The sequence below is a fragment of the Theropithecus gelada genome, chromosome 3, assembly GCF_003255815.1.
Source record: "Theropithecus gelada isolate Dixy chromosome 3, Tgel_1.0, whole genome shotgun sequence".
NCBI lineage: Eukaryota > Metazoa > Chordata > Mammalia > Primates > Cercopithecidae > Theropithecus > Theropithecus gelada.
This window is the reverse complement of record NC_037670.1, coordinates 16,656,416-16,677,977: the sequence shown is the minus strand read 5'-3', so window position 1 is coordinate 16,677,977 and position 21,562 is coordinate 16,656,416. Positions and strand designations below refer to the sequence as shown.

Below are 21,562 nucleotides of genomic sequence, written 5' to 3'. Positions count from 1 at the left end.
GGGGAAAGGGGGGAAACCGGGGGGGGGGGGGTGGGGGCGTGGGGAAGCCCCCCAAACACCCCCCAGGGGGGAGAAAAGAAAAAACCCCAAAAAAAAAAAAAAAAAAAAAAAAAAAAAAAGAATTCATGTTATTTGGTCACTGTTCTATGGTATAACTGAAGACAGGAAAGAAGTGAATTAGGGTTAAGTTAATGGGAAAATTTTATTCTGCCAGTAAATATTTTGTTTATTTAGTCTCGCTCTGTTGCCCAGGCTGGAGTGCAGTAGCACTATCATAGGTCATTATAGCCTCAAACTCCTGGGCTAAGCTATCTTCCGCTTTAGCATCACGAGTAGTTAGGACTACAGGTGCACTCTACTGTGCCTACTTTTACAGGTTTTTTTTAGATTCGGAGTCTCACCACATTGCCCAGGCTAGTCTTGAACTTCTGGTTTCAAGCGATCTTTCCACCTTGGCCTCCCAAAGTCCTGGGTTTACAGGCATGAGCCACTGTGCCTGGACTTGTTTTTGTTTTTACAGATTTTTTAAGAACAGTCTTAGTTTCACAGCAAAATTGAGAGAAAGGTATGGAGCTATCCCATATTCCCCCTACTCTTATATGTGTATAGCCTCCCCCATTATCAGCATCCCAGTAAATCTTTTAAAACTCATTTTTGCTGTGCAGTGAGCTTGCTTCTGTGTAGGACTAACATAATCCTTGTGGTTCAATCTTTACACTTTAAATTAGCTGACATTTTCAGTATTGCACTTGCTGTTAAAAAGACTAGGAAATTATACACTGCTTAGCAAAGAAAACTGTATAGTCAATGAAGACACAACACTTAAAAGTAGCTGTTACTTCTATTGTGTATTGATAGATAATTACTTAGAGTAATGTACCCAAGGGTCTCCCTTCCCTTTTCACACAGGAAATGCATGGCCTCTGTTCTTCGGATTTCCTGGGTTCTTGAGGGCAGCAGCTAAAATTATAGCTGGGAGACAGTGATCATGTGGGGGTTTCCTTTCAGACTTTGTATTAATCAGCTGTAAAGAAAGAATAGAAATCCTGTGTCTTTCTACACTGAACTGTTCATAATTTAAGAGTACCATTTTGGAAATAGCAGAAAAAGAACTTTTACACTCTTTCAGATTTTAGAACTTTCTCTGCAGTATCTTTAGTAAAGAACCTTTAAATTAAGTCTCTGAAACAAAAGGACACAGTTGTTGGTATGCTGAATCCCTAGCCCCAGTGGATTATATTTGAAGATAGGACCTTAAGGAGATATTTAAGATCCAATGAGGTCAAGGGGGAGGGCCCTCATCAAGATTGATGTCCTTACAAGACAAGGAAGAGACACCAGGGATGTTTGTGCATAGAAAGGCCATGTGAATACATAGTGAGAAGGCAGCTGTCTGCAGGCCAAGGAGAGAGGCTTCACCAGAAATGAACCCTCTGGCCCCTTGATCTTGAGCTTTCAGTCTCCAGAACTGTGAGAAAATAAATGTCTGTTGTTTGAGCCGCCCACTCTGGTATTCCGTTACGGCAGCCTGAACAGACGGACACTCAGTGTGTCATCCTGTTGTTTAACAACATTCAACAGACTGAGTGCCAGGAGGCTTACAGTCTCGTGGGGGCTGAAAGACATGTAAACCATGGCAATGTCGTGAAATGTGTAGAGGACCCAGTCCGCCCAAGGGGAGATATCATCAGCCCTGGGTGAGCTGGGCCAACAGAGGAAGTAAAGTTTCCTGGAACTCTGTTTTGAAAGCATATGTGAGAGGGTGGAGAAGGAGGAGCGGGGATGGACATGGAGACAAAGGAAGGTGAGCTGAAGTTGAGTGGGCCAAGGAATTCCAGGCAGTGTTCCATAGGCAGAGGAGGACAGGCAGGGGCTAACTGTATTACAGCAGGGCTCACACGTCCTAGTAAGGAATTCGGACTGGATTCTCTGGAGTCTAGACAAACTGGTTGAAACAAACTCAAATTCCTCCCTGTAGCTGGTTGGGTGTTGTGGATGTGCGAGGTGACCAAGAGTAAGGCAGGAGGGGTGCTGGTACCTGTTGCCTCTAGAATGGCACTGTTGAGAACTTTCTGCAACGATGGGAAAGTTCTGTGGTGTCCAGCATGGTGGCCACCAGCTACATGTGGCTACTGAACACTTGAAATGTGACTAATGGGACGAGGGAACTGATTGTTCAATTTAATTTACTTTTAATTAACTAAAATTTAACCATGCATGGCTAATGGCTACTGTATTGAACGATAGCAAAGTGTATGCTCTGCATAAAGGCTTCCTATTAACAAGAAATACCATGAAAATATATTATATTCCTACCACTGCTCTTGGTAAAGGGGAGAAAATAAGCAAGATGAAAATATGTGTGCATATTGAAGAACTCAGTAAATCTTGAAAACAGATGACCAATTTCCTATTTTTAAGTAAAGGCTATGGGGCAGGAGTTTGAGACTACCCAGAGCAACACAGGGAAACCCTGTCTCTACAAAGAAAAAAAAATTAGCAAGGTGTGTTGGTGCATGCCTGTAATCCCAGCCGTTTGAGAGGCTGAGGTGGGAGGATTGCTTGAGATTGAGGCTGTAGTGAACCGTGATTATGCCACTGCACTCCAGCCTGGGTGCCACAGTGAGACCTTGTCTCAGAAAAAAAAAAGAAAAAGAAAAAGAAAAAAAAGGCTATGGGGGTAGTTTTTGTTGGGTGCTTTATTTTTATTTATATTTTATATTTTATTTTATTTCAATTTTATTTCAATTTTATTTTAGAGACAGAGTCTTGCTCTGTCACCCAGGCTGGAGTGCAGTGGTGCAATCTCAGCTCACTGCAACCTTCACCTCCCAGGTTCAAGAAATTCTCCTGCCTCAGCCTCCCACGTAGTTGGGATTACAGGCATGCACCACCACGACCGGCTAATTTTTGTATTTTTAGTAAAGATGAGGTTTCACCACATTGGCCAAGCTGGTCTCGAACTCCTGACCTCAGGTGATCCACCCACTTTGGCCTCCCGAAGTGCTGAAATTATAGGCATGAGCCACCGCGCCTGGCCAGGGGCTTTACTTTAAACAGATCTCCTTTAGTAAATGATGGAGCCAGCAATCCTCCCACACCCCCCCCACCTTTTTAAAAATATATATTAACAAAACATTTCTGCGTAATCTCTTTTGTCTCTTTCTGTCTCCCTCTTTGATTTAGAAAGATTGTTCTGCAGTGTGTGAAAAGTAGATTGGAGGAGTCTGAAATTGGGGGACAGAAAAGTTAGCTTGAAGAACCCATTGCAGTAATCCAGGGCAAGAGATTTTGCTAGTCTGGATAGAGCTGAGCCAGTAGGATGGAGAGGGCAATCAGAAGTAGAACCAGCAGGCTTTTGTGTGAAGTACACAGTAAAGGAGGGCCTAGGGTGACTCTGAGTTTTGAAACACCTGTCTGGGAGATGATGGTGCAGTAAACGAGGGCCTAGGGTGATGCTGGAGTTTCTGAAACACCTGTCTGGGAGATCGTGGTGCTGCTCATGAAGACGTGGAACACAAAAGGAGTGTGAGGCTGCTCTGGGAGATCTGAGAGGTGGGACCCAGAGTGCATTTGGATATATGAGTCTAGTACTTTGTAGAAAGCTCTAGCCTTGGCTAGTAATTTGGAAGTCATTGGCACATAAATAGTAATTAGAGTGAATATGATTACCCCATGAGGAGAAATGAATAATGCCAAGAGAGCCTAGGAAAAACTCCGAGGAACCCAAATCCATACGGGAAAGGCAGAGAAGGGAGAGACTACAGGGAAGACTGAAGAGGGAGACAGAACGTGTGTGTGGGCATCTGTGCAGCTGAGGCAGGGGAGTGTGTGTGGAGGATTTTCTGGGTCAGTATTCATGACCAATCATCAGGTAAAGATGACTGTACTTCCCCAAATCTCACTGAAATCGTTGAAGAGGTTTTTTTGTTTTTTGGTTTTTTTTTCCTGAAGACATGAGATCTCACTATGTTGCCTAGGCTGGTCTTGAACTCTTGGGCTTGGGCTCAAGTGATCATTTTGCCTCAGCCTCCCAAGTAGCTGGAACTATAGCTGCACACCCCCACATCCAGCTAGGTTTTCAAAATTGAAAAGGAATTCATAGTCTAGATTCTGGGAAATCAGAACGGTAGATCAGAACAGTGAGGATTATCTGATAGGGAGGATAGGATTGGAGCAGATCTGAAGCAGATGGACAGTACATCCTTTGAACAAAGTTGTCGAGGAGGATAGGAGGTGGTAATGAAGAAGGGATCTGGTTTTCATTGGTTTTCCAGAGTCTGCTAATGTATTCCCGTAGAAGGTACCACCGTTGTTTGGGGGAAGTGGGCACTCAGAGAGCAGCCCTACGTGTGCTCAACCAGAGACACTTCTCCACTTACCCTCCTCCTAACAGTTCAGTTGAACAGAAGATGTGCAGCTGAAAGGTTGGAAAAACATTGAAGTGGATAATATCTAAGTTCTCCTTTCAGTTGCAAGGCTAGTCATCTAAGTTTTCTAATCATGAATGTTTAATAAGAATTATATCACCATGTGGCTGTAGCTCACCAAGTGATGTTTAAAAGCATTCTTCCATTAAATACCTGCTATTTAAAAATGTTTATTATCTATTTACACACAAACTTGTTAGCCAAGAGCTGTATTTTTATGGAAGAGTCTTGTTGCCTTTCACTGACATTGTTGTCTACCTGTATGTCCTGAACGCATGTTCAGGGTCTTACTTCAGTTAAGAGGGATAATTTAAATAAGCTCATGAGTACTGTAGAAAATATGGCAGATGTTCATATTGAGCAAGTACTCTCTGGTCCTTGGAAAGTGCAGTATAGCCAGCCACAGGCTTCAGTTTGAAAGTCTTTTAAGAGTTAGAAACTTCTGAATGTGGATGACTGCTTCTTGTTTGATTTTTTTCTAATTGTGAAATATTTCAAACATACCAAAAACCTGTGTGAGTCGTGATATACATACCCATGTACCTGCCACCCAACTTTTAAAAAATGAAGATTTTGACACATTAGCTTAATTTTTTTTTTTTTTTTTTTTTTTTTTTTTTTTTACAAAGAACCATTATAGAGAGAGTTGACTCCCATTCACTCTCTAATTCCATTAGAGAGTGCCGTCTTCCCAACTTCTCTCCTGAATTTGGTATTTTATCATTTCATTGCATTTCCATATATCCTGAAACAATCGATAGTGTTTTTGCATATTTTAAAACTATGTAAATCATCTTTATAAATCCTTCTGAAACTTGCTTTTTACCTTAATATTATGTTTTAAAAAATATGATGATTATGTTAATACATGTAGCTCTAGCTCAGTCTAACTGCCATGTGGTATTATCTTATATGATTATACCATGTTGTAGTAATTTTTTTCTCCCAAGTGTATTTTTGAAACAAATAGAGGATGAGCAATCTCCAGAGTTGGCATCAGCGTCACGCCACAGTCCGCTTGGAGAAGAGTGCCCGAGAAAGGCGCTGGGCACTAGCCCAGAAGCACACACAGAGACTAGCATGGGGAAGAGTCAGGAAAAGGAGGGAAATGGAGACAGCCATCAGACAGGGTAGTAAGTGTAGGAGTCAAAGTGTGCTCAGTATTGGAGGAAGCAGATCCAGGGTGTTCAAGGCAGATTTGGGATGAATCTCACTAACATCTTCTAGTCATAGCATCACTCTTTTTTTTTGGAGACAGTCTCACTCTGTTGCCCAGGCTGGAATGGTGGAGTGGTACAATCGGCTCACTGCAACCTCTGCATCCTGGGTTCAAGTGATTCTCCTGCCTCAGCCTCCCCAGTAGCTGGGATTACAGGTGTATGCCACCATGCCCAGTTAATTTTTGTATTTTCTATTAGAGATGGGGTTTTACCACGTGGGCCACCATGGTCTCAAACTCCTGACCTCAAATGATCTGCCTGCCTTGGCCTCCCAAAGTGCTGGGATTACAGGTGTGAGCCACTGCACCCAGCTCATGGCATCACTCTTAATCTGGAAGTTGATGTGTCCTTGCTAGGCCATGGATATGTAAAAATGGTCATTTAATTTTGTATGGGTCACTCCTCATTTTCTTGCTTCCTCCTTGTCTTCCCCTGTGTGGGCACCTCCAGTAGGACCTTTCTGATTGTTTGGGTAAATCTAGCAACATTGATTTAAGCTTACTCCTCCCATGGTAAGTCAAGGAAGCACCTGCCCTTTTTCCTAATAGAATAGCAAAACTAAAGATTTATATGTATATATTTTTAGCCAGGCGTGGTGGCTCACTCCTGTAATCCCAGCACTTGGGAGGCTGAGACAGGAGAATTGCTTGAACCCGGGTGGGGCAGGTTGCAGTGAGCCGAGATTGAGCCACTGCACTCCACCCTGAGTGACAGGGTGAGACTCCGCCTAAAAAAAAAATGTGTGTGTGTCTGTGTGTGTGTATTTCTTTCTTTTTTTTTTTTCGAGTCAGAGTCTTGTCATGTCTCCCAGGCTGGAGTACAGTGCCACGATCTCAGTTCACTGCAACCTCCGCCTCCCTGGTTCAAGCGATTCTCCTGCCTCAGCCTCCTGAGTAGCTGGGATTACAGACACGCACCACCACGCCCAGCTAATTTTTTTTTTTTTTTTAGTAGAGACGGGGTTTTACTGTGTTGGCCAGGCTGGTCATGAACTCCTGACCTCAGGTGATCCACCTGCCTTGGCCTTCCAAAATGTTGGGATTACAGGCGTGAGCCACCACACCCGGCCATCTTTCACATTTAGATGCATAATTCACCTGGAATTTAATTTTATGCATGGTGTGAGGGAAGAGTGATTTCATTTCTATTGCAGTTGGGTAATTAGTTGACTCAGAACATTTGGAAGAGGCTGTCTTTCCCCTGCTGCTTTGGGCTGATTTCTGCTGTGTTGTTGCACTATTCCACTTGTTTATCTTAGCACCTACTCCATTGTGTCTTCATATTTGGTAAAGTCTGCCCTTTTACTTTTATTTTGTTTTTCCAGTTTGATTTAGCTAATCTTGGCCCTTTGTATTTCCCTGTGTACTTTGGAATCAGCTTGTCAATTTCCATGCAAAAAAATTTCAAGAATTACTCAGACTGATTCTTGTGATCCACTTGGAGAGAAATTACACTTGACGGTATTGAGTCTTCAGATTCATGAACGTGGTATATCCTTTCATTTCTTTAGGTCTTCTTTAATTTATCTCAGTAATGTTTTAATGTTTTTGGTTTCTGGGTAGTGGTCTTGCACACCTTTCATTAAATTTATTCCTGGATTTGAGATACAGTATTTTTCACTTCTAGAATTTATGTTTTTTTTTTTTTTAATTCACAATCCTGCTTTTTAATTCCCTAAACATATTGATTATGGTTATTTTAAAGTTCTATTTTGTATAGCTTTCTATTATTGTTTTTTATGGATTTTAGTCATCGCTTCTTGCTGCCATATGTACCTAATTATCTCTGATCAAATGCCAGACGTTGTCTATATAGTGATAATGTGTGACCACAAAGGGCTTACTTTTGCATCTGATAGGTAGATAGGTTGGGAGTACGTGCAATCCAAGATCACTTTAATCTACATGTAGAGAAAGTGGTTTGAAACTGGCTCCAGTCCTTACGGGTGCTGCTCTATTTTTAGCTCATACGCAAGGTATGGTCCTTCTAAGTCCCAACAAACAACCTGGGATGCTTTCTAGGGCACCTCCTCCTCGATGAACTCTCTGAGTCTGTCAGAGTTCCGCCCACTTCAGCTACCTGGTGATTACTTTTTGACTTGACTTGGTCCTCAGTTCTTCACTTCTGTAATGTCTTTAGATTTAAAGAAAAATTTTAGTGCGATCTTTTTAGTTCCCATTGGAAGAGTTGGTCTGAGTGCTATAATTTTGTCAGTGCCATAAATGGAGTTCCTATGTGTGTGTATGTATTCAGTTTAATGAACATGTTTTTCATATTTTATCAAAAACTTCGAAATAAAAGAGTATTTACTAAATATTTTAAAAGTCTGCTTTTAATTACAAATGAATGAGACAATGGACATGCAAACACTACTGCGGAAGCATCTCTGCACTCCAGTGTTAAGCATAATAATTTATTTGTTATATTGTTTTTTTAAGGTCTCATTCTGCTATTCAGGCTGGAGTACAGTGGTGCTGTCATAGCTCACTGCAGCCTTGAACTCCTGGGCTCAAGCAATCTTCCCACCTCAGCCTGCCTAGTAGCTAGGACTACAGGCATGTGCCATCACAGCCAGCTAATTGGTTTTTTTCTTTTTTTTGTAGAGACAGGGTCTCTTTATGTTGCCCAACGTGGCTTCTATCTTTTGGGCTCAAACAGTCCTCCCACCTTGGCCTCCCAAAGTGCTGGGATTACAGATGTGAGCCACCATGCTTGGCTGCATAAATAATTTAAATTGTAGTCAGATAGGCTCTGCTTTTGTGTATTAGATCTGCATATTTAAGACCCCTGTGTTTGGAAACTTTTAGACTTGAAAAGTGAAATCTCTACGTGCTTATATTAAGTATAAGAACAACTGTTATCAGTGAATGGTGCCACCATGCAAAATATTACTCTTCACAGATTTTCTTCACCTGTTGTTCTGTGTCACAAGCTTGGAGACTGCCTATATTTTTTTGTGGCATCTGTCTTCAATTTTTATTGTGGTCAGGTATTGTATTAGTGTGTTCTCATGCTGCTAACGAAGACGTAAAACGAGACTCGGTAATTTATAAAGGAAAGAGGTTTAGCAGACACACAGTTCCACATGGCTGGGGAGGCTTCACAATCATGGCGGAAGATGAAGAAAGCAAAGGGATATCCTACATGGTGGCAGGCAAGAGGGTATGTGCAGGGGAACTGCCCTTTTATAAAACCATCAGAGCTTGTGAGACTTACTCACTATCCAGAGAACAGCATGGGGAAAAACCTGCCCCCATGATTCAGGTACCTCCCACTGGGTCCCTCCCACCTTGAACATGGGGATTATTTCAGTTCAAGGTGAGATTTGAGTCGGGAGGACACAGAGCCAGACCATATCAGGTATGGATCATCCCTCATTTTATTGTTTCCTCCTCCTCTGTGTGGGCACCTCCAGTAGGACCTGTCTAGTCCAGTGGCAGCTGGGGGCTTTCCCAGCTGCCATGGCACAGAGGCCTTGCTTTGGGATCCTGGGTAAGCTTGTGTGGCCCAAGTTGGGACCTAGTAGACTCTGGACCCCTTCTTTGGCAGCAAAGCAAAGGCCAACACCTTTCCAAAGGAATAAACACTGGCAGCTGTGTCCAGCTCACTTGGGTCCAAGGTCTGTGGTGTGTATCTGATTTCTGGCTGGTGCCCACCTTGGAGGTGGTCAAAGTGACCTGACCAAAGGCAGACTGTACTGTACTGGATTGGAACCTGCGGGGCATTTGGGGCTCCCAGCCATTGTGTCATGCCCTTTTGGGGTGCTTCTTCCTTAGCCACACTTGGTCCATTGTGGAGTCACCCAGCTGCTAGCTGCGTGAAGTACTTCTTTGTCAGACTCTCCTTTCAGACTCTGGGAAGCTGATTTGCTTGAGCCCAGAAGTTCGAGGCTGCAGTGAGCTATGCTACCGCGCTCCGGCCTGGGTGGCAGAGCAAGACCCTGACTCTAAAACATAATAAAAAACCAAAAAGGAGGAAGAGCAGCACCATCATCCCCAAACACTCCTCATTTATCCCTCTGCAGTCTTCTGGTCTCCTAGCTTATCTGTTCCCTATCCTTATGGGTGTATCTTTTCAGAAATGTCCTATAAATAGAATCAGACAGCATGTAACCTTTCGAGAATGGCTTCTTGATCTCAGCGTAATGTATTTTGAAATTCATTCACATTTTTGCAGGTATCAGTAGTCTGTTCCTCTTTATTGCCGAGGAGTTTTCCATAGTATGGTTATGTCACAGTCTCTTTATCCATTCACTTGACATCTGGGTTGTTTCTAGTTTTTTGGTGATTAAGAATAAAGTGGCTATAAACAATTGTGTACATGTTCTTATGTGAACACAAGTTTTTACTTCTCTAGGGTAGATAATCAAGTGGAATTGCTGGGTCATCTGGTGAGTGTTTGCTTTACTGTATAAAGAACTTCCACACTGTTTTCCAGAGTGGCTGTACCATTTTGCATTCCCACCAGCAATATATGGGTTTCTATTGCTTCACAGTCCTTGTCAGCACTTGACATTGTCAGTATTTTTGAAGCTTTAGCTGTTTGAATAGGCATATAGTGGTATCTCATTATGGTTTTGTGTTTCTTAACAGAAGGAAAATGATAATAGCAGAAATCCGTGAAACTGAAAACAGAAAAAACAATAGGAAAAAATCAGTGGGGCCGGGCGCAGTGGCTCACACCTGTAATCCCAGCACTTTGGGAGGCCGAGGGGGTTGGATCACTTGAGGTCAGGAGTTCTAGACCAGCCTGGCTCACATGGTGAAACCCCATCTCTACTAAAAATACAAAAATGAGCCAGGCGTGGTGGCACACGCCGGTAATCCCGGCTACTCGGGAGGCTGAGGCAGGAGAATAGCTTGAATCTGAGAGGCGGAAGTTGCAGTGAGCCAGTTGCGCCACTGCACTCCATCCTGTGTGACAGAGCAACACTCTGTCTCAAAAAAACAAAAACAAAAAACAGTAGAACCAAAACCTGGCTCAGTTTGATAAACCTCTAACAAGACTGACAGTGAAAAAATACCAATTACCAAAGACACAAATTACCAAAGTCAGGAATGAAAGAGGCCTATCTGTATAGGGTGCACAGACATTAAAGCATGGTAAGGGAGTACTGTGAACAACTGTATCCATATCTGGTCGTATGCCCAATAGATGTTTCAGGCAACGATGGACCGCATATACAACAGTGGCTGTGTGAGATCACGATAAAGCTAAAAATTCTTACCACCTAGTGACCTTGTAGCCATTGTAACACAACGCATTACTCACATGTTTGTGGTGATGCTGGTGTAAACAAACCTGTGCTGCCAATCTATTAAAAATCTAGTCCATATAATTATGTGCTGTACATAATACTTGGTAATGATAACACATGAATGTTACTGGTTTTTGTGTTTACTGTACATTTTATTGTTATTTTAGAGTATATTCTTATTATATTTTAAAAAGGTTAACTGCCAAACAGCCTCAGGCAGACCCTTCAGGAGTTATTTGAGAATAAGGCTTTATAATCATAGGAAGTGTCAGCTTCCATGTGTTATTACCCTTGAAGACCTTCCAGTAGGTTAAGATGTGGAGGTGGAAAGCAGTGTTACTGATGACCTTAACCCTCTGTAGGCCTAGGCTAATGTGTGTGTCTTAGTTTTTAACAAAAAAGTTTTAAAAGTAAGAAAAAAAAGCCCCAAAACAACAACAACAAAAAACCCCACAAAACTTAAAGAATACAGAAAAGCTTGTAAGCTAGGCATGATGACTCATTCCTGTAATCCCAACACTTTGGGAAGCCAAGGTGGGAAGATTGCTTGAGACTGGGAGTTGGAGACTAGCCTAGACAGCATGACAAGACCCAGTCTCCACAAAAAATTTAAAAATTGGCTGGGTGTGGTAGAATAGCACCTGCAGTCCTGGCTACTCAGGAGGCTGATGTGGGAGGATTGCCTGAGCCCAGGAGTTCCAGGCTGTGGTGAGCTATGATTCTGCCACTACTCCAGCCTGTCTGTTCAGAGACACAGCAAGACCCTGTCTCTTAAAAAAAAAAAAAAGAAAAAGGATATAAAGAAAGAAAATATTTTTGTACGGCTATACAATGTGTTGGTATCTCAAGCTGTGTTATTATAAAGGTTAAAACGTTTTTTAAAAGCTGCAGTAAGCTAAGGTTAATTTATTATTGAAGAAAGAAAATGTTTTTCTCTAAATGTAGTGTAGCCTAAGTGTACAGAGTATTAAGTCTACAGTCATGTACAGTAATGTCTTCACAGTCACTCACCCCTCAGTGATTCACACAGAGCCACTTCCATTCCTGTAAGCCCCATTCATGTTAAATGCTCTCTCTATACAGGTGTATTATTTTTCATCTTTTATACCATATTTTTACTGTACCTTTTCTGTGTTTATAAATATATATTTTGTTGTTGTTGTTGTTTTGTTTTGGTTTGGTTTTTGAGACAGCCTGGTTTGTGGCCCAGGCTGGTGTGCAGTTGCACGATCTCAGCTCACTGCAACCTCCACCTCCCGGGTTCAAGAGATTCCCCTGCCTCAGCCTCCCAAGTAGCTGGGACTATAGGCACACGCTGCCACACCTGGCTAATCTTTTGTATTTTAGTAGAGATGGGGTTTCACCGTGTTGCCCAGGCTGGTCTCGAACTCCTGAGCTCAGGCAATCTGCCCTCCTCGGCCTCCCAAAGTGCTAGGATTGCAGGTGCGAGCCACCGTGCCTGGCCTAAATATTTTAAACACACAAATACCATTGTGTCACAATTGCCTACAGCATGTAGCACAATAACATAGTGTACAGGTTTGTAGCCTAGGAGCAACAGGCTCTACCGTACGGCGTCGGTGCGATCGGTTATACCATCTCGGTTTGTGTGTGTAGACTCAAATGATGTTTGTACCACAGTGAAATTGATTGACAATGCATTTCTCAGAATGTACTCCCATCGTTAAGTGACACTACTTTCTCTCTCTCTCTCTCTCTCTCTCGTTCTCTCTTTCTCCTTCCTTCCTCTCTCTCTCTCTCTGTCTGTTTCTTTTCTTTCTTTAGAATCTCTCTCTGTTGTCCAGGTTGGAGTGCAGTGGCATGATCTTGGCTCACTGCAACCTCTGCCTCCCAGGTTCAAGTGATTCTGCAGCCTCAGCCTCCTAAGTAGCTGGGACTACAGGCGCGTGCCACCATGCCCAGCTAATTTTTCTATTTTTAGTATAGACGGCGTTTCACCATGTTGGCCAGGCTGGTCTTGAACTCCTGACCTCAAGCGATCCACCCACCTCAGCCTCCTAAAGTGCTGGGATTACAGGTGTGAGCCAGCGCGCCTGGCCCACATGACTATTTTCAACATCTTAGATGAAAGGTACCAATTTGTTGAAAGCCACAACCCCCCAGAACTCATCAATAATGAAGCCAAAACCTGAATAGTCCTATAACTACTAAATAAATTAATTTCATAGTTTAAAACCAGGAAAATAAACCTGTAAGACCATATGGTTTCACTGGCAAATTTTATGAGACATCTAAAAAAGAAAACAATTCTGCATAATCTCTTCCATATATTTTAAAACATATTACTTTGAAATAATTTTAGACTTGAAGTTGCAAAAATAATACATGGAATTCATCTAGTTACCCCCAATAACATCTTATGTAGCCATTACACATCGTCAAAACCATCTTCCATACATTCTTAATTACAAAGGATTATGTGTCTAAAAATTTTAAAGAATAAAAGTATATGAAGTAAAAAATGAATCTGTCTCTCACCCTACCCAAAGACAAATCACTCCACAGGGGAAAATGCTGTTAATAATTAGTTGTGCATCCTTCCTGGACATTTTCTGTGTATATACAAGTATACACAACTACTAAGTAAATATACAGGCTTAATTTTATTTGATCAGAATGGAATCATTCTATATATATATTGTTTTTCAACCTGCTCTTCTTAGCCAGTAGGATACCATGAATCCATGTAAGTGATGTCTTACATGAATCCATGTAAGTGAGGCCCCACAAATAACAGGATTTTATTTTATTTTTTAAGATTGACAGAATCCTGTAGTACGGATGTTTGGCAGCATATTTATTTCGTTTTGGTGACAGACAATTAGATTGTTTTGCCTTATTTGCCATCACATATAGTGTGCACTACTCATCCTTGTTCCTGTGAACTGAAGGGGTAGTTGAGTGCTTTTGAGAATGGGTTTTTAGAAGTTGTGTTGCCACGTGAAGGACTTGGTGATATTAGTTCGGATTTGGCGTCTGTGATCCTGAGGGAGCTTCTTCTGCAGTAGTGGAGTTTAGCCAGAGCCACATTTCGTACGTCTGTGATGCAGGTTAATTGCCTCTCTTATGCACATGCGCATTTGAAAATTACTGCCTTCTAAACCTTAAAAAGTTGTGTGCAAGTTGAAACTTAATAAGTGAAATTGTACAGTTATGTGCTGAACCTGATGAGGATTGTCACTGCAGCACTGAGCATGTTGGTGTAGGCAGTGGCTGGCTCTGGACCTGGGGGTGTCCTGTGATAGGGTGAGGGGTGAACAAGGAAGATGTACTTCCAAGGGGCACCCAGGTCAGTGCAGTAGATCAGGTGTGCTCATTGCATTGAGGAAGGGTTGGTTTTAAAAATGGAAGGCTTAGGGAAGAAAACAGTCATTTATAATATAATGCCATTCAGGTCAATTAAAAATACACAGACACAAAGCAGCATGAGTTCTGCAGAATATATTCTAAAAGACACTATAGAAAAGTTTCCAAAAGACACTGTAAAAAATTATAGGAAAATATGTCTAAAAGACACTAAATGCAAAAAAAAAGTTATCTGAAGGGATGGAACACAGTGGGGGCACAGGGAATAAATAAATGGAAGGACAGACAGATAAGCATAAGAGGCGTGGGAGGAGCCAAGTGAGCTCATAAAGCAGAGGCTCTGTGCAGAGGGCAGGGCTTGGGTGCAGTGTAGGGTGGAGTAGGTGGGGAGGTTGTGGTAGACTCTGGGCCAGAGCAGCTGTTTGGCCCACAGGCTGTGGCTCAGGCTCTTCTTCTGTAGGATGGCATATTAATGCCTATGCAGAGGCTTCCACTGAGGCTTGATTTAGATGTCACATATTCAACGGTGTCAATCTGTTCACACAACAAATCCTACAATAAAAAATTCATCTAACGGAAATACTCAGTTGTGTACTCAATAAGCGACATCAGCCTGTGTCTTTTGATTCACAGCAGCCTTACTGCTTTGCTTGTTTGTTTTGAGAGAAGGAAGGTCTTACAAAACACTAAAAACTCCACCATGTTCACCCAGAGGACAGGCTAATCATGAGAATTGTAATATATATTTCTGGTCTAAATAAAGTCTTCAAAGCATCACAGATCCACTGTTAGAACTTCCAGGTATGAGGCCGGGCGCGGTGGCTCAAGCCTGTAATCCCAGCACTTTGGGAGGCCGAGGCGGGTGGATCACGAGGTCAGGAGATCGAGACTATCCTGGCTAACATGGTGAAACCCCGTCTCTACTAAAAATACAAAAAACTAGCCGGGTGTGGTGGCGGGCGCCTGTAGTTTCAGCTACTTGGGAGGCTGAGGCGGGAGAATGGCGTGAACCCGGGAGGCGGAGCTTGCAGTGAGCCGAGATCATGCCACTGCACTCCAGCCTGGGAGACACAGCGAGACTCCGTCTCAAAAAAAAAAAAAAAAAAAAAAAAAAAGAACTTCCAGGTATGTGTAGGAACCCAAATAGTGTGCTTAGGTTAAGAAGTGTTTCCATGATGGTGCGTTTCCTACCTCATTCCTAGGTGGTTCAATTTGTTTTCAGGCTATTTTTCCTTATGATAATTTATTGGAACAGCCATCTTTTTTCCTCCTTTCCCAAGGACACCCCTTGGCCTGGGAGGACTTGTGTTCCGTGGGTCCATTATTGCAATACTTGTGAAACTTGAACCTGCACAGGAATGACTGGAGGGTCTCAATAAAGTGCAGTTTTGGATTCTGTCAGTTGGGTGTGGCCTCAGAGTCTGCGATTTTGGCAAGCTCCCAGGGGATGGTGATCACAATTTTTAAAATTTGAAGAATTATTTATACACAGTAAAATTCACCCTTACTCTTCTGTAATGGTACAGATTTTTGACAAGTGCATATACTCATGTAACCACCACTACACTCCCGACGTAGAGCAGTTTCACCACCCTCAAAATTCCCTTGTCCTTTCCTCACCACCCTCAAAATTCCCTTGTCCTTTCCTCACCACCCTCAAAATTCCCTTGTCCTTTCCTCACTGCCAGACCCTGGCAACCACTATCTGTCTCTGATTCTATGGTTGTATCTTTTCCAGAATGTCTTAAAAATTGAGGATTCCATATACAGCCTTTTGAGTCTGGCTTCTTTCACTCAGCAGCATGCATGTGAGATCTATCCAAATTGCCGTGTGTATCAGTAGTTTGTTCCTTTCTTACTGCTGAGTGGTATTCCATTTTATGGGATACTATGATTCCATCATAGTTTATTTGTCCTATCACTTCGTGGAAAGACATTAGTGTTTCCAGTTTTTCAATCATGAATTAATTTTTAATTCTAAAAGTTTGCAATTGTAGAAGAAATGTAATTCTTTTTTCCATTGTTGTTTTAGGTGACATCACTCAAAAAGGGTATGAAAAGAAAAGGGCAAAGCTGCTTGCACGTTATATACCGCTTATTCAAGGTAAGGTCAATACACTCAGATGTTACATAGCAATTATATTGTTTTATAAGACTTGATTTTTAACTTGTTTTTAGAGTTTAACATTTGTTAGCAATGTTAAACCAAGTTTAAACACTGGTATATGTTTATTATTGATGGAGACAGGGTCTCGCTGTGTTGCCCAGCCTGGTCTTGAAAAATATGCGTCTAATATTAAATAATAAAATTCAAAGGCATAGATTATAATTTAAAGCTCTGGCTTGATACAGATCTCAGATCTCATTCCCAAAGAGGATTTATTTTATTTTTATGATTATGAACAGCCTGCACATTTCCTTACTGGGGCTAGAGCATCCATTGTAAAGATTCTTGCCACATTAGATTGATTTGTAGATTCAGTGCATTCATCATTTCAATAGGGGGGTGTGTGTGTGTGTAACTTAACAAGTTAGTTCTGAGATGTATATCCAAGTATAAAAGGTCAAGAGACCCAAAATATGTTCGAAAAAGAATGAGGCGAGAAGATTGGCCCAATAAGGATATGAAGAGTTACTATAAAGCCATTGTCACTAAGACAGAGTGGACAGCTCAGACAGATGCATACATGCGTGGACTTTGCACATGGGAATAGCAGTGTGGCAGGCATGGTGCTGGCATAGTTCTTTGTCCATATGTAAAGCACATGACATTGGAGACAAAAATCGGTTCCAGATGTATTCGGCCTAAATGTGAAAGATCTTTAAAGCCTTTAGAAAATCTTATAGGAAAATTGTCACCATCTCAAGATAGGATTTTTTGATGTCACTAAAGGTGCCAAAAAGCAGGAACCATAAAGGAAAGGATTAATTGGACCACATTAAAATTAAGAACTTCTTTTTTTCAAACGTCATCATAAAGAGATTGCAAAGACAAACTACAGAGTGTGAGAAGATAGTTGTAACACAAATAAGTAGTATCCAGAGGCCAGGTGCGGTGGGTCACGCCTGTATTCCCAGCGCTTTGGGAGGCTGAGGCGGGGGGATCATGAGGTCAGGAGTTCAAGACCAACCTGGCCAACATAGTGAAGCCCCGACTGTACTAAAAAATACAAAACTTAGCTGGGCATGGTGGCGCGTACCTGTAGTTCCAGCTACTGAGGAAGCTGAGGCAGGAGAATTGCTTGAACCTGGGAGGTGGAGGTTGCAGTGAGCTGAGATCATGCCACTGCACTCCAGCCTGGGAGACAGAGTGAGACTTCATCTCAAAAAAAAAAAAAAAAAAGAACTAGCGTCCAGAATGTACCAAGCAGTGCTGTCGAGTACAACTTCTTGCAGTAACGGACCTGTTCTCTAACTGCATTGTCCAGTATATGAAACACCAGCCATGTATGATGATTGCACATAAGAGACAAGGTCTCACTCTGTTGCTCAGGCTGGGGCACAGTGGTGTGATCATAGCTCACTGCAATCTCAAACTCCCGGGTTTAAGCAGTCCTCCCACTTCAGCCTCCTGAGTACATGGGATTACAGGTGTGCACCACCACACCCAGCTTATTGATTGAGATGGGATCTTGCTATGTTGCCCAGGCTGGTCTTGAACTTCTGGCTTCAAGCGAGTTTTCTGCCTCAGCCTTCCAAAGTGCTGGGATTATAGGTGTGAGCCACCACACTTTCCCTTAATTTAATTAGTTTAAACTTAATAGCCAGAAAGTTTCCCAACATGATAAGAAAAAATCTAGTAGAAAAATGGATGAAGATTCAAATAGGTTATTTCATAACAGAAAATCCAAATAGCCAGTGAGCAAATGGAAAGATGTTTAACCTCACTAGTAATCACAGAAAGGCACATTGTAACCACAGCCAGCTATCCTGTTGGAGAGGATTCGATCGGTAGGATGCAGGCAGCTAGTATTACATAGTAAAGTTGAAGAGGTGCAGCAGTTCTTCAGGTACATATTTGCCCTAGAGAAACTCCTGTTTGTTTGCACCTTATTCTCTTGTACAAAAATGTTCATTATATCTGTAAACTGCCAAGAACTCAAATACCCATCAACAGAATTCATACAGCAGAAAGCTAAAGACCCACATGCATCAGCAAGAATGAATCTTGTAAACATCGTAGGGATGAAGGAAGGAATTACAAAGGCATATAGCCAGTACAAGCTTTAAAAAAGACGCCAAACCGAGCTGTTAATACTTAGGGACCTTGTGTGGTGAGTCCAGACAGAGAAGGAAATGGTTTTCACAGAAACCAGCACACCATTTCCTCATGGAAGTTAGATTGCAGAGGGTCACAGGGACCCCTTAAGGCACTGAGTGTTTTGTTTCGTAGCCTATGTGGTGGTTACATTGATTGTTTCTTAATAATATTCTTAAACTGTATACATGCTTTATATTGCCTGTATTAGTATGATATATTTTATAACAGATCAACAACAAGAAGATTGATGAGGCTCTTTGTGTGCTGATATTTATTCATCCAAAATAAAAACAAACTCAGAGTAAAATTGGGATTGAAGGAAACTATTAAAATATCTTTAAAGCCCATTTGTCCAAAATCACCAGCAATCATCAAACTAAACAATCAGATACTGTAGCCATTTCCATTCCAAAAGAGTTAACAGAAATGCTGGCCAGCCCATTCTTATTACACATTATGTGGGTGGTCACAGCTGATGCAGTGAGACGGAAAACAAAGCAGAATAAATATTAGAGAACAAAAGATAATCATCTTTAAATATAGGTGATATTATTTTATACCTTAAAAACTCATGTGACTGCTCATGTAACTGTTAGAATTAGTAAGTGATTTTGGTTTGATAGATATGAAGATAGAAGGCAAATATGTGACTTTTCTGTAGCAATATTTCTTGTTTTCAAATATGAAAAAATCTTACTCATAATGAAAACAAACTGTCAAATGCTTATTAATGCATTTAGTAAGAAAGAACCTATGTTAGGATCGTAAAATCTATTTGAAAGAAATAACCAAGACCCTAATATGTGAAGAAACATATCAGTTTCCTAACTGGAAAAACTTAATACATCCTATAAAACTGGCAGATTCCGAGTTAATGTGTGAACATAATGTAGTCCAGTCTGAATACCAGGCCTGAGGTTTTCCTAAACCTAGGATTGGAAATGACCCATTAGAAGGGGCAAAGTTCTGAGAGTAGCCCATCAATTTTTGAAAAAGAACACTGGTGATAAAGGACTGGCGTTTGAGATGCTAAACCTGATTGTGTACGCTTTATAGTCACAACAGGAGGATGTCAGTGTGCAGAGTACACAACTCAGTCAGTGAAAGAGAAGAAGTGCAGAAGTGATTTGAGAGGATGTGAAGGAGGAAGGGTTAATAGCTGGTACTGTCCTTCTGCAGGCAAGAACCCTCTTCCTCCTCCCCACCATTAGTGAACATAAACTTCAGAATAATTAAAGTTCTAAATATGTTTTTAATTATAAAAACATACAATTCAGGAGACTATTTGAACACCCCTTTTAGTAGGAATTGTCTTCATAGGCAAGATAGGAGACCTGGAAGCTAGAAAGGAAAAGATGGACAGGTGTGACAGGCTCCCTAGAAATGAGAACATTTCAGAATGACTGAGCTGCTACACGCCAGGCCACAGCTCTGTGTGTGTACACAGTTCAGGGTGTCCACAGCAGACAAGGAGTGAGGCTTCCTGGTCTTTTAGTGGGGGTCTTTAGTTGGGTGACATAACAGAAATCCAAAGGACAGGAAATGTGGATAGGCAATAAATATTAAATTTTGTTCAACCTCAGTGGTAGATATGGAAATGCAAATTAAAAGGCACCATTTTTCTCTTATCACATTGGCAAAATTCTAGAACTTTTTATAACATCTAGTGCTGACAGAGAGTGGGGAAATGGCACTTTCTCATACATTGCTTGTCAGAGCGTGAATTGCTGTAACCTTTTTGGAAAGTTACCTCTTCATATCTGTTAAGTTAAAAATATATCTACTCCTTCATCCAGTAATTTCACATTGGGTCGTGTATCTTTGTTGAATAAATGAATCTATCTCAAAGAATAAAAGGACGCATATTTTGGAATACAAGTGTAAGGAAGTCCATTTGTGTATACGTCACTTTACAGCATGCTTGTCTATCATCCATAAGGTGTAAGACTCGGTATTGTCCATTGTGAACTTTAAAGTTGTTTTATCCAGTCACAAAAAGCCAAAAGTCAGTAGGGCTCTGCTCAATATGTGTTTTGTACACACACACACACACACGTGTGTGTATGTATGCTCACATTTTGAAGGGCTAATACCAATTTCTGTAGAGAGTGTTCCCATTCTCCACAGCACTGACCACCCCAAAATGTACATAGTACTTGAACAACATCAGCAGCATCTGTTCTGCTCAAAAATGTGCAGTGTAGGCCTAGCTCAAATGTTACCTTGTCCCTGTCCACAGAGCCAGAGCTGGGTGCTCAAGTCCTGGGCCAACATCCTGTGAGGGCTCCTCGGTCACAGCTGTGGCTGTTGGGGTGAGGAGACTCCTGCTGCCCAGCACCTGGCTCCCCAGCCCTGCCTGTGTCTCCCTCTGTCCTCATGTGGCCCCTCCACTGTGGGGCTTAACACTCTAGACTTGGTGTGTGGTGTTGCAGAGAGCCAGGTAGAGCTGTGTCGCCTTTCATGACCAGCCTTGGAGGTCACCCAGCATCACTTCTGCCACACTGCGCTTGTTGGGGCAGTCACTGACCTGCCCAGGTTTGAGGCAGCATGGACTCTGCCTCTTCAGGGAGTGGTTAGGGCTGGAGGAGCCAGTGGGACTGGAATTCCTGCTGGCCAATTTTATGAGACATTTTGAAACAAAGGCTAAAGCTAAACGCATATTTTTGTTGAAGCACAGCTGCAGGTTTTGCTTTGTGCTGTTTGCAAATGTCAGCAAATTGGTTCAAATGATACCAGGGATTTTGTTTAGTGACTTGAACAATTGCTCCCCATTCCTTCACTCACTGTAATGTGTCTTGTGGCCGGGGGACCACTGCCCGGAGAGTGGACGGCCTGGTGAAGGAGTGTGGAGAACAGTGTGCTCTTCATTTGTCCTGATTTGGAGGCAGAGCAAGTGGGCGGTGCAGCGAGGGCAGTTGGCCTGGCCTGAGCAGGTCCCAGCCTCTGAGCACTTTGCCCTGAAGCCATCATTCTAATGCCCCTCTCGCTCTTGTCTTCTCTGCCTTTTCACTTTTTTCCTGTTTCTATCAGAGGGCTAGTGGTGGACCCCGGTGGTGGTCTGGTGAGC

General features: G+C 42.1%; 1 protein-coding gene across 3 annotated transcripts in view; it reads left to right on the top strand.

The window, feature by feature from the left end:
- Positions 1-21,562, top strand: part of DIP2A (disco interacting protein 2 homolog A) — a 107,064-nt gene that overhangs the window by 14,214 nt on the left and 71,288 nt on the right. For all 3 annotated transcript variants that reach the window (XM_025380126.1, XM_025380129.1, XM_025380127.1), the window contains exon 2: positions 16,267-16,338. In XM_025380126.1, coding sequence (XP_025235911.1) covers positions 16,267-16,338 — 72 coding nt within the window. The remainder of the gene's footprint in view (positions 1-16,266; positions 16,339-21,562) is intronic.